Source organism: Mycetomoellerius zeteki, unplaced genomic scaffold (assembly GCF_001594055.1).
Source record: "Mycetomoellerius zeteki isolate Tzet28-1 unplaced genomic scaffold, Tzet1.0 scaffold119, whole genome shotgun sequence".
NCBI lineage: Eukaryota > Metazoa > Arthropoda > Insecta > Hymenoptera > Formicidae > Mycetomoellerius > Mycetomoellerius zeteki.
Window position 1 is genome coordinate 114042 of NW_017256116.1, and position 12316 is coordinate 126357.

Below are 12316 nucleotides of genomic sequence, written 5' to 3' on the forward strand. Positions count from 1 at the left end.
CAGCAGGAAAACATACATCGTGTGCCGGCTTAACTCCTTCCTCTGCTTCGTTTGAAAACATGACCAACTCTGTTGCTAGTTTGAAAACAGAACCCGTCCGGGGAAATTTATTTCTTTTCTTGATCAGAGTTTATCTCTATAGAGTTCTTCCCGTTAGATATATAAATATTTGCAGATATATAAATGCTTATCGGTATATCAATTGATAGCTAACGAAAATATTCTCTACAATCTAATTGAACTTTCAATTGTGTAATAAATTTGTCTGTCACATTGTGCGTCATATTCTCTTATCTATTTAAGTCTTTATAATCAGTCTTTGTTGTCAGCAATCTGTTGTTGATAATTTTAAACTTTTTTTAGATAGGTGCTACGCACTCTTATTAAATATAATGCAAATTATACATATCGTGCGTACTTTATATATTATTTGGATATATATATATATGTGATATATATATGCTAATTTTTTATATTAAATCATAATGTCGTAATTAAATCAAATTGACCTTCGCACATACCAACAATAAATCAAATAAATATGTATCGCACGTAGCCGCATGCAAAATAACTACGTATAAAGTATAAACCGCAGCGTAAAAAAGGTTGCATCCTTACAGGTGTTCGTAATTTATTCTGAAGTACGTAACATTGTACCATAATTAAGTTCATAAATTACTTCTTCGTAAATCAAGCGATAAAACAATCAAAATAATATCAAAATTTACAATAAATACTAAACTTTTTCTCAGATCTCTCATTGAAGTAAATATATTTATTCAACATTGTCGTGTTTTTTGATCATTTTTCTCCTGCGCGATCTGTCTGTAACGAACAAACTCGTAAAGATACTATTATGTAAAGATGTATTTAACAATCACATATATTTTCAAACAGTTTCATTACAATTATCGATTCGATCCAATAGTCGCATCAGCTTCAGTAAGTCGTCGCGGGTGAAATAATTTTCGTGTGTAGAAATGACTTTTTGCGTATAGAAGAATAATCTTTGCATAAAAAAATCTTTGTCACACAATAAGAACAACCGTTTCATTCATCGGCGTGCTTTAAATTTGAAATCGAATTCGATTTGTCATCGAATTATGAACGTCGCAGATGTACATTGCAGGTTTATACAGACGCGCTTAAACGCACGCGCTTAAATAACGGTTTGTACACATCTGTCCCCCATTCCGGCCGGTACGTATAATAGGGGTCGTAAGGACCCCTTCGTGCTCCTACGAGACGCGCAGTTGGACTCATCGTCGTGTACGTATGGCATGCATACGCATCGACAATGAGAAGGCACGGCCGGTCGCGGCCGAACAATCTCTGGAAACTGCGTTATCTCCCGATAAAACGAAGAGATTGCTATTACCTTGATACAAGGAAACGCATCGTTATGCTATTGCTACGCTCATTTGCGGCTTCGATACTCGCTACTTATCGATAGCCCCGATCTCTGTCAATTAACAGCGGGAATGAATGAGCCGTTTTCCCTTGGCATTTTCCTCAGCAGATCACCGTTGCTGCACGCATGCTGTATGATTCGGGATTTGCGTAGAAATATCATCTAATCGGTTTTCCTTTCTTGTCGAATTATACAGGGTGTTCGAAAAAGGTGGTATCAAACTTTAGGAATATGTCATATACTCGTCAAAAAAAGTCTTAATAAGCAGTACTCCAAAAATAATTTTCGAGTCCGAGTTATAAAGATTTTCTACTGTAATGAATAATCCGTTTATTTCGAGTATGTAACCATATTTACGTGCGATCGCTCGTATATACTCGTCCTTCATGGATTTCTAAGATTGAAAATAATGAATATCGTCGGCATTTGGTGTTTATGAATACATGCATCATGATACATTGGACCAACTGACTTAACTGACACTTTTGGACCAACTGACTGACGCTCAGAAAATTGAATACTGTTGTCAACAAACACAAAATAATAATCCTGCAATAAAATCTTTGAATGTGTTCAATTTTCAATGAGAAAACGTGCCGAATTGTGTTGAAATAAACGGACAGCACATTGAATATCTGCTATAGATTAAATTTACTTTTTGCTTTGTAACTCGGAAATAAATTATTTTTGGAATACTGCTTATTAAGACTTTTCGGTTTATTTTCACGAGTACCACATATTCCTAAAGTTGGTACCACCTTTTTTGAACACCCCATAAAACATCAGACCAAAAAAGTTGAAGATTTTTTAAATAGCCAAATTCATTTTGACAACATCTCCGAATGACAACTTTCCGAAGCCTCTCGAATTTCAAGACGAGATATTTTCAGTATGAGATATTTTCATGATCAATTTCCATTTCAATGTAGATTAACTTTAATCTCTATTTAACTTGCTCTTCATTCTTAGAATTAGAAAAAGAAATTTAGTTGAACAAAGTTTAAAATTAAACTACATTAGTAGAAACGAGTATAAGTTGGACTTGTCGCCAATCGTACTTGCTCGATTATCGTACGCGTGAATTCATTAAATTTCCATGTCCTTTAAAGTTTAAATTCGGGCACGCAACGCGGAACACGTGTGAGTGACTCAGCCACTCTCATACACACGCATGACGCGTCACCATAGGCATTTTACACGTGCAGATGTTCCGAGCGGGCGCGTGCCTCCGCGCTGTATCGCCTCGGTGAATGGTGCCATGGTTGTTTCAAACAGGGGGCAGACCCCCGTTTGGTCGCGTTCACAGGGGATCGATAATCGCACACCTGGCCCTTAAAAGTACCATTGGTGTGATTTCATAAACGTCTTCCAGCTCCAAACGAGCCTGGAAGACAACTCGATATCTCATCCTGCATTCTCTACGCCAATGGGGTAGTCTCTCCGAAGAGACGGACTTATCGCCTTCCGAAAGTAAAAGAAAAGTGTCTTGTTACCTCCTACTGCGCGCAGACTTTACCGATTGTCGAAAGCTATTGTTATTTCTTATTTGTGGATGTCAATCGATACCATGGAAAAGATTAGGCGCACGAAAAGGAATTCTAAATGAGGTTCACCTCATCTTTAGACTTATCTCATATTTAAGAGTATTATCTAGAATATTTCTCTTTTGAATTGTTTAGAAATTGCATTAAATATTTTAAAATTCTGTTTAAAAAATAAAGCGAATGAGATTCATAAGAGATGGTAATCTCAGAATTTTGTATTTTATATTATACTACACTGAAAAAAAAGATTGGCTGCTGCAGCAAATTAGATGGTAAAATATGGCATAGCATTTTTAATTGGTTGCAGCAGTCAATTTTTGATTGTGTTAGTCTATCGAAATCCTATACTGACATTGCAGATAGGCTAAAGCAATCAAAAATTGGCTGCTGCAGCCAATTAAAAATACTATGTCATATTTTACCATCTAATTTGCTGCAGCAGCCAATCTTTTTTTCAGTGTATATAATATTTATTTCTTAATTCCAGTTCAATAGTTTAATAAAATCTACTTGAGATGTTCCTATCTCTTTTATGCTATATATTCTATTTCTTAATAAATTTAATTAGTTTCGTTTATTTTAGAGCAAACTGACCTCAACATTCTCTTTCGTTTTTTTTAATCACCGAGTTTCTTATAATATTAGTGACCCGTATAAACTGGAGTAAGGTCACAAGAAATAAAAAGGTCTCGTTATTTTAGCGTTGTGAGATGTCCAATAATCTTAAAAATTTGTCTTCGTCGCGGAAATCAGCGATAAGAAAACTGCACTACGAAGACGTACACAGATATACCATTTACGCAGATCTATCCACTTTGCATACCAGAACCTAGATCACCTTGTGTCTATCGCAATTAAAGGCCTTCCGGCGTGCGTTCCGTCAAAGAGAACGCGCGTCTCGTTACGGTTTGACGGTTACGCACCGACACGCGCTTCGTCTCACGTGTGTGTGTGTAAGGGGGGGAGGGGGGCATACACAGGGAGACGGGCGCCCCGTGCAAGCTGCCCCCGTGAAAACGACGAAGGCAGAAAGGGAACGAGGGTCCCGCTGCGCTTTCACACAACTTGGCTTTGGGGCGGGGAAAGGGTGGGACGCGAAGAGATCGAGTCGCGCGAGCGACGAGGAAGTCGGAAGTCGGACTCTGAGTCAGTCGATTGTGGGGCATTAGCGCGCTTAGTTCAATCATTGTATCGTATTCGCGCGACTGTGTGCACGTGGGCACGTGTATACCATTTGTCGCGAGACACGAGGATTTCTGGAGAACCGGTCGCAACGCAGATGATTCGGGATCACGAAGGACCGCGAGAGATCGAGATGATTCGGGACGTGGATCCACAGTGATTGAGATCAGGAAAGCAATTCTTATTTGATCGAAAAATTAAATTCCGAACGAAGATATTTTATCCGATAGAACGAATCGAAGAGAAAAAGTTATTTCGTTCGAAATTTTCAAGAGGTTCGTAGTTTCATTTCGGAGAAGTCGGGTTTTACCGAAGAAGAAGAGCATACGTGTCGCGTGCAGGACTCACCATTAAACAGCAGCCTGTGGGGGTTGCGACGGACACCATACGGTGGTTCTCCAAGCAGCCACGCGACCACCGACCGTGGGAGGGTCGTTGCGCTCCGCTGGGTCGTGAAAGCACCCCGTTGGAGTAAAACAGTATTCCCTGTGGCGCATCTTGGCCACCTCGAGGTCCCACGAACGTTTATCGGACTTCCTTGCTCGTTCACAATGTGCTTCTGTAAATAGTAAAAGAACCAAGGGTTTGAAATAGTAAAAATAAAAATTTCGAGCTGTTTTTTTTATCACTGTCTCTTTTTTACTGGATTCGACGAGCATTTTGCAAGCTTTGTTAAGTGAAAACATTGAAAAAAACATGAGTGCGTTTAAGAGATATCAAAGTAAGGTGTTCTGGGATCAAATGGCTTCACACGATCTGGAAGATGATCGTTCTGTAGAAAGAAACGATCCTCCGCATTATTCTTTCAATGAATGTGTCTGTGAAAAAGAGGAGAAAGAAGAAGAAGATTCGACCAAATCAGAAAATGATACAGTCGACGATATGAATATTACCGCGATACATGTCTGTAACGACAAGAACACAAAACAAAACGCGTGTCAGATTTCGTTGATACGCGATAAAAGTATAACACGTCGTAGGTACGTAGAATAATCAATTCGTCGTAAGCGATTGCTGGATAATAATATAATTCAATATTTCTTTATCTTTTTTAAAGTATTTGTTTAACGCTGCAGTATTTCTATTAACTGAAGATAGTGAAGAAGACATGAGTACATTTGGATATCAGAGCAGTGTGTTCTAGGACCAAATAGCTTCGCACAATCTTTATATTTATTTAAAAAAAAAAAATACGAAATCATTTTTAGATACCTTCGATATTAGTTTCCAATATCAGTAGTAAATAATTTATATCAGAATTAACATCACAGTAGTAAATAATAAGATGATTGCTCCTAAGATCATTGCCCTTGCTCTAATAAAGTCATTTCTCAAGTTTATATAAAACATTCAGAGAGAGATTAATTCAAATTAATTAAAATGATATTTAAACATCTAGAATGTCAATGGAGGAAACGGATAAAGGGGTGGAGGAGTGCGAGAGAAGAAACAGATCCTACAGTCCTTTGAGTCAAGATTTCAAAAGCCAGGACTCCGGATTCTCTGATTCCGAGAGATCGGACTGTTCGGAGAGTTATGAGAACGCGACTCCGAGGCGGAAATTGAGAAGGAAACGGATGAGACGTAGGCTCCAGCCAGCTTCTCCATGGCTGGAGGAAGAATCTCCCCCGATACCGACGCACACGTCCACGCCAAAGGAGTCCAAGATATTCGTGAGGAATCGGTTAGAAAAACCCGCAAGGAACCCGTCGCGAGAACGAAGGTGAGCAAGTTTTATTATCTTACGTTAATAAAAAAAAATTAAGACTCATTACTAAAGAAAAAAAGGATAAAGAAAAAGCGAAGCGAATTGCAGACATATCCGTTTTACTTCATTTCAAGCGTCGTTCAGCGCGTTGCTGACTCAGAAAGTATGATTGGGTCTGATTCAGCACGCGCTTATAGTTCCTCGAAAAGCTGCACATCGATAACGATATTAATAATTTTTAACTTTCAAAACTGTGTTAATGAGGGCCGAAGGAACACCCGGGAAATCGTCGCGATAAGAAATATATGAGCCAATCGGTGAAGGAATGCGACACGTAAGGCAATTTTGTCTGCCTCCGCCGTACATAATCGAATAATACAAAATAATGTAGAATAAACGTGCATAAAGAACACGCGTGGATCGTATCACACAGCTTATATTGTGTCGTAAGCAATGACGCACGCTCGAGAATCGAGCTCCTTTCTTCGGGTGTCATAATACAGCGAGAGATGAGCCGGCCTCGAGTGGATGATGATTATCAGTCCTCAGTCCGTGAAGGTGCCTCGGCTTATCGCCGAGTCATTGTATGCGTATCACGCCCTCGTATGCACAGCTAACCGACTTATTACGCACGTAATGAGGTCTCGCCGTACAATGACTCGAAGGGATTCGAACCGGTTAAATGAAGTATGTGCGCAATTACGCATCCCGCGGTTGGACAGAACAGTCATTAGATTGCGCATTATTTTCCGTTGATTAAAACGCGGTGTGACAATTACACGGCTACGCTGTAAAACGCGATATGTAATCGGTATCGTACCGGAAACACCTATCACATGCAGCTATAAACCTGCATTTTGAGTAACGCGATATTAACCAAACGAAATAATGTAGGAAAAAAGGAAAGTCGATCATCCATTCTTTTGTATTCTGGTCTATCTGTGTACTCTGAGCTTTTCCTTTCTTTTGTTCTCTTTAAAGCGAATTCTATTTAGCTTTATATACTGTAATAATTAATAACATTCTTTCATGAATTATTTATAGATTGTTCAAGGCGCGTCCCTGGTCTATTTCCATTACTGTAGATTAACTTTAATCTTACAGTTCAATTTACTCTTTATCTTTTTCTAATAACTTCAACTTACAGTACAATTACCTGGTGGAATAATTTCGCTGAAATTATTTCACGTTTTGGAACACTTTTCGACAAAATTTGAGCATTTTAGAAAAATTTCAGTTTAATTTTAGCGATTTTTAGCCGATAAATTCATTTTTAGCAAAATTTCAGCAAAAATTTCAGAGTAATTTCAGTTCAGTTTCAATGATTTTTCAGTATGTTAGCTGAAAAATTCATTTTCAGCAAATTTTCAGCAATTTCGCTGAAATGTTCCAAAACATGGAATAATTTCAGCGAAATTTTTTCACCAGGGTGTTTACTCTTTATTTTTTCTTATTCTTAAACTATAGAAGAAAATAAAAAGTAAGTTAAATTGAGATTAAAATTAATCTATATTGATAAAAATGGATATTTATTTCTTGTATTCCATCAGATATTAAATTCGTCACGAGATCGGGATGTTAATCATGCTGGATTCCCTTGTACGGTCGTGCTTTTCTGTTCGTCACCGTGTACATTCGCACCGTACGTGAGTCAATGCGACGTGCAGCACGAGGAGAATACGTAAATGAATGAGCGCGAGACTGTGGCTGTCGGCTAGCCCGAGGTTTGAGTCAACTGTTTGGGCCGTGCTTTCGGTACGCGACAGCGAATCTACAAGGAATTCAGCTCTAACGTGCACCGGCGCGCAGGTGGACGCATTACAATACAACGCAACGCGTCGAAGGAGCGGGAGATTAGTCATCGCGTGCGCGAGGAAAAGAAGTATTCTCCGCAGCGGTTCGATTAGTCAGCTTTTAAGTTGCCACTAATTGCCCTCGGCGCTTCCGTCTGTCCGGAAAAAAGCGGTCGGCGACGATTACGAACACATTGCATTGCAATGGGTCTCGCAGTAACAGAATGACAATAATCGTGCCGAGATCTGCGTCGACTCGCTATGGCTCGTTTAAGGTGGTGTAATTTAAGGGTAACGATAAGGCAAATAAAATGAAATCCCAGAGACACTTGAAAGATATTTTAAGGATATCTGAAAAAGTAGGATGTTTTTTTTTATTGTCCGAGTGATATTTAAAGTTAATTATTTTTTTTATTTCCATAATTTCTTATTATGCTTACCATACTTTCTTTTCCAGGGCTGACGAGGATCGGGACAACGCATCGAAAGTACCCTCCTCCGTATTATTAGAAGAAAGTCTGTGTGATTTTCTGTACGCATCTGAGCCGCCGGAAGACAGCGTTCAGCCGTCAATAACGAAATCGTGGGCTTCCACTAACGCCGCGGAAGCAATCGCCGCCGGCAGGGACGTGTTGAAGTCCAGAAATTATCGTCAATCATCATCCATGAGGGCATGGCTCACTGACCTCACTACGATGACCGAGAACGAATGCGGTAGCACGCTGCAAAGCAAGAATTTACCGCGCAGAGAAGTCCAGATGATGTCCGGCGAGGTTCACGCGCGGGATTTGAAGATGTTGTCTTCCGCAGCCACCGCGGCCGCAAGCAAACTTCTAGTCAACGCAGAACAATTCGAGCAACATTATCAGAGTATCGTGGAGTAAGTCCATTCTCCATCTCCTTTAATCCTCCTAACGATATTGGGACGCGCAGATCTTTAGCATCCCGAATTTATTGCATTCGATCACAATCAGTGATAATTATCTCTAATTAGTGTTATGTATGAAATCCACGATTAACTGCAAAGCAAAAAAACTGTACATGAAATTATTGATATTTAAAAATGATGATTTTAAATGATTAATAGTTAATTTAATAATTACATTAAATTGTCGTTGCGCAGGAAAATAACTCGGCTGGAAGGTGGCAGATTCGAAATGGAGCTTCTACGCAATATAGAAGAAGCCGCATTCTCGATCCTCTCTCAATTAGGTGCACCTCCTCCTCGCAGAGTACAGCAGGGTAGTCTGAGAAGCATCCTCGCGCAATTGCAAAATATGAAAATATATGTCGACAGCACAGTCGACACGCGCTTAGATTTTTACATCGAGGTTAGTTATATCATTTTATATTATTGAAAGTAGTTATAAAAAAAAATAATGATACAAAAAATAATGATACAAAAATCTCTCTTCAGAAAATAGTCCGAGGTCTCGAGGAAGCTCCACGGGAGGATAGTAGCGTGGCTAGAGGCTCTCTGGCAGCCCTGACGGCTTTAGGATTGTCGGATCCTCGCGCAGGAAGCAGTATAGCTCGATGTTCTGGCATAAAAGCTCTCTTAACGTATCTTGTCACCGCCAGTCGACTATCAAATGATCTCGTTGCGACCACGTTACGTGCTCTGGCCAGCGTGTGCAATTCCGTGACAGCGATCGAATATTTCGCCCGAGAAGGCGGTCCCGAGCTATTGACGGATTTCTTGGGTGCGGAATCCACCTCCGAGAAAGAAAAGACCGAAGCCACCGCCTTGGTAGTGCAAATCACAGCGTCGTGGACCAATGCGCGAGGTCTGCCGTATCTCGAACCTTTTGCAGACTCGCTTATTCCGGCATTGAATCAACTGATCGAGAATACAAATTGCGCACAGACCTTGCTGTTGGCCGCCGCGGCGCTCAATCAATTGTCCAAGTCGAGAATATGCGCTACGATTATATTGGAGGAGGACAGCGTGAAGAAGCTCCTGAGAAGCGTGAAGAAATCCGCCGGCGGTAATGTATGGCTGATGGAACAGGTTGCCGCATTAATCGATGAACTGGCGCGGGTTCCAGAAGGCCGATCGCATTTAGCGAAAGCACGAGCTTCTGTAGCATTAGTTTCTTTTCTCCGAATGAGGCCACCGGGTCTAGAGAATGCATACCAACGGCTCGAGATTACCGCAGCAGCTGCGTTGACCCGACTCTGCGTAGAGCCGGAGATCGCGAGACAAGTGGTCGCTGTCGGCGGCGGGGATTGTTTGCCAGGATCATGCAGAATAAATGAAGCTCAAATGGATCAGAAAGACGAGGAGGCGCAGGTGGAAACGGGCTTGTTCAGATATACTAGATCGTTGAGACGAGCGTGCAAGAAGGCTGCGAAACAAATCGGGATTGCGAAGGCAAAGGATCACAGCCCACTGGACTGAAGGGATTCTGGAAAGGACAAAAATTTGTTGCGATAATTCATACAATGTTGAATAAGTAAAAGATTACGCATAATGAAAAAAAAGACTGTAAATACATTTTATAATCGCGAATTATAATTACAATAATTATATTGTAAAAAAATAATGCGAGGAAAACAAGTATCTTTGTTAAATATATATGTATAAATATATATGTAACTCCCGACGCACCGTACAGCAAGGGATGCGTACTGTAAAAATGTAAATGTTTTCTTTTGTCACGTACATACTAACAAAATGTGCCATAATATACATTTATGAAAAAAATATAGTATAACAATTAACCATTATCTTATTAATTGAATATGTCCTATTTTGATGGTCCTCCGTCCACAATAAGATTGTTTTTATGAAGAATGTGTATAGTAGTCTCCTGGCAGGGTCTTAACTCTAGATCGCACGAGCCAAGAACGAATTTGCCTTCCGGCGTTTTAAAATAATCCAATCCACGCCCGATTTTTATCACCCATCCGTTGCTCAGTCTGAAATAAAAAGAAAGATAACTGATGAATTCGGAATAAATTTTCAGAGCGTAACAATTGTATTGGCCTTACGTGATCTGTCTGTCGTGCAACGTCTCGGAGAAAGAAAAGTCAAAACAAATATCACGAGTCGCCAAACTTTCTTTCAGCTCGGCCAATCTCGAGATTTGGCTAGGTTCTTTCGCGTTGTAAGTCGTAAGCAGGGATATCTTGGACAGTGCACAGCACTTTTGAACTGCCAGCTCACATAATCTGACCAGATTCTGACACTGTGAAAGAAGACAGAATACAGGAATCTCAGCAACAATATATCAAATTACATACGTATTATTATACATTCACATATTAGTCTCGAAACACAATAGATAGTAGTAAACCTTAAGCTGTAAGAAATCAATCAATCATAATCGATTATTCTCCTTATATTCGACTGCTTGTAGACAATATCTTATATCGGGTCTACAAATTTTACAATAGAAGTCGTAGCAGTCGTGGAGTTTTAAGTCGTAGAAAATTGACCAATCATAGTCGATTATTCTTTTCATATTCTACTGTGATTGGCTAATTTTCTATGTGTGACTTAAGATCCTACGACCACTACGATTTCTATTGTAGATCCCCCGTTATGATTTAAAATAGGAATGCACCGGATATCCGGAAAATATCCGGTATCCGGTATTATCCGGCACTTTTTTTAATTTTCGACCGGATAGTTGTCTAATCAGTATCCGGGAATATATCCGGTTGAAATTTGATTTCAACATTAAAAAAATTATTAATTTTTTATTATACAAATGTTCTAAAAATAAGTATGCATATTCATAATGCTATAATATCTTATACATTGTTGCAAAATTACAATTTTTTTCTCTATAGCCTTTTTATTTAAGACATTTTCCCGGAATCCGGTCGGATATCCGGAAAATGTCGAATATCCGACTCGAAGAAATTGCCTTCTCGGATATCCGATGTTACATTTTGTTCGGATATTCGATATCCAGTAATTTTATGATCCGGTGCATCCCTAATTTAAAGCTTACTAACTATTGTATTTCGGGGCCTACGCAAACAGCACACACCTGGTGGAAGACTCGTATATATGGATCTTCGATGTCAATCGAAGTGACGGTACCATCCAAGAATCTGCCGAAGACACTCGCGTAGCCATACCCCGTCGATCCATCCTCGATTTTAATCAATTCCGTGTATATACCAGCTGATTTTCTCGTACTAATTAACTTCTTCACCTTCTCTGCTCTGTCAAGGTACTCTCTCGCTTTGGTCGTAAGGTACTCCACCTTGAATGCTTCCTTCGTCTCTGCATCGTTTTATTATCTTGAACTTCTTGACAAAGGTAGTAATGATAAAGCTGATATAACATTTTTTTTTTCTCTCTTAACAAACGAAGCTAGAAGCAAAAGGTATCTATATTGATCTATATAGTATACCTTTTACCGCGTCGAGGAGTATCTGCACGCCTTCCTGGTACAACACCAACGCCATCGTGTATCGCTCGTTCTTATCCATCTCCACTGCTCGCTTCAGGACCGAGACCGCTGCGGATTCCATCGTACCTCGTGCTCCAGGGCGCGACGATGCGCAACGTTAAGCCGTGTTCTAGAAGGATACTAACGATAAGTCACGATCGTACGTGAATAGTTACGTCTTTGTCTCCTTAATCTGATGGCTTTATCTGAGCGCACACGATAACTCGAATAAACATAAGGTCTGTTCTTTTTAGCTAAAGTTCTTGAGC

General features: G+C 39.9%; 2 protein-coding genes and 1 pseudogene across 2 annotated transcripts in view; 1 reads left to right on the plus strand and 2 right to left on the minus strand.

The window, feature by feature from the left end:
• Positions 1–4120: 4120 nt before the first annotated feature.
• Positions 4121–8126, minus strand: LOC108730326 (uncharacterized; annotated as a pseudogene).
• insc (INSC spindle orientation adaptor protein) lies at positions 4620–10119 on the plus strand. The gene is made up of 5 exons (XM_018459860.1): positions 4620–5117; positions 5537–5860; positions 8096–8518; positions 8762–8969; positions 9056–10119. Exons 1-5 carry the CDS (start codon positions 4834–4836, stop codon positions 10037–10039), a joined length of 2223 nt encoding a protein of 740 aa, XP_018315362.1. The 5' UTR covers positions 4620–4833; the 3' UTR covers positions 10040–10119.
• A 193-nt stretch (positions 10120–10312) lies between these two features.
• The window catches only part of LOC108730315 (MIT domain-containing protein 1), a 3853-nt gene continuing 1849 nt past the window's right edge, over positions 10313–12316 (minus strand). The window contains exons 2-5 of the mRNA XM_018459923.1: positions 12009–12177; positions 11640–11878; positions 10633–10829; positions 10313–10560 (exon numbers count right to left, since the gene is read on the minus strand). Of these exons, the coding sequence (XP_018315425.1) occupies positions 10389–10560; positions 10633–10829; positions 11640–11878; positions 12009–12129 (729 nt within the window). The 5' untranslated portion in view covers positions 12130–12177 and the 3' untranslated portion in view covers positions 10313–10388. The remainder of the gene's footprint in view (positions 10561–10632; positions 10830–11639; positions 11879–12008; positions 12178–12316) is intronic.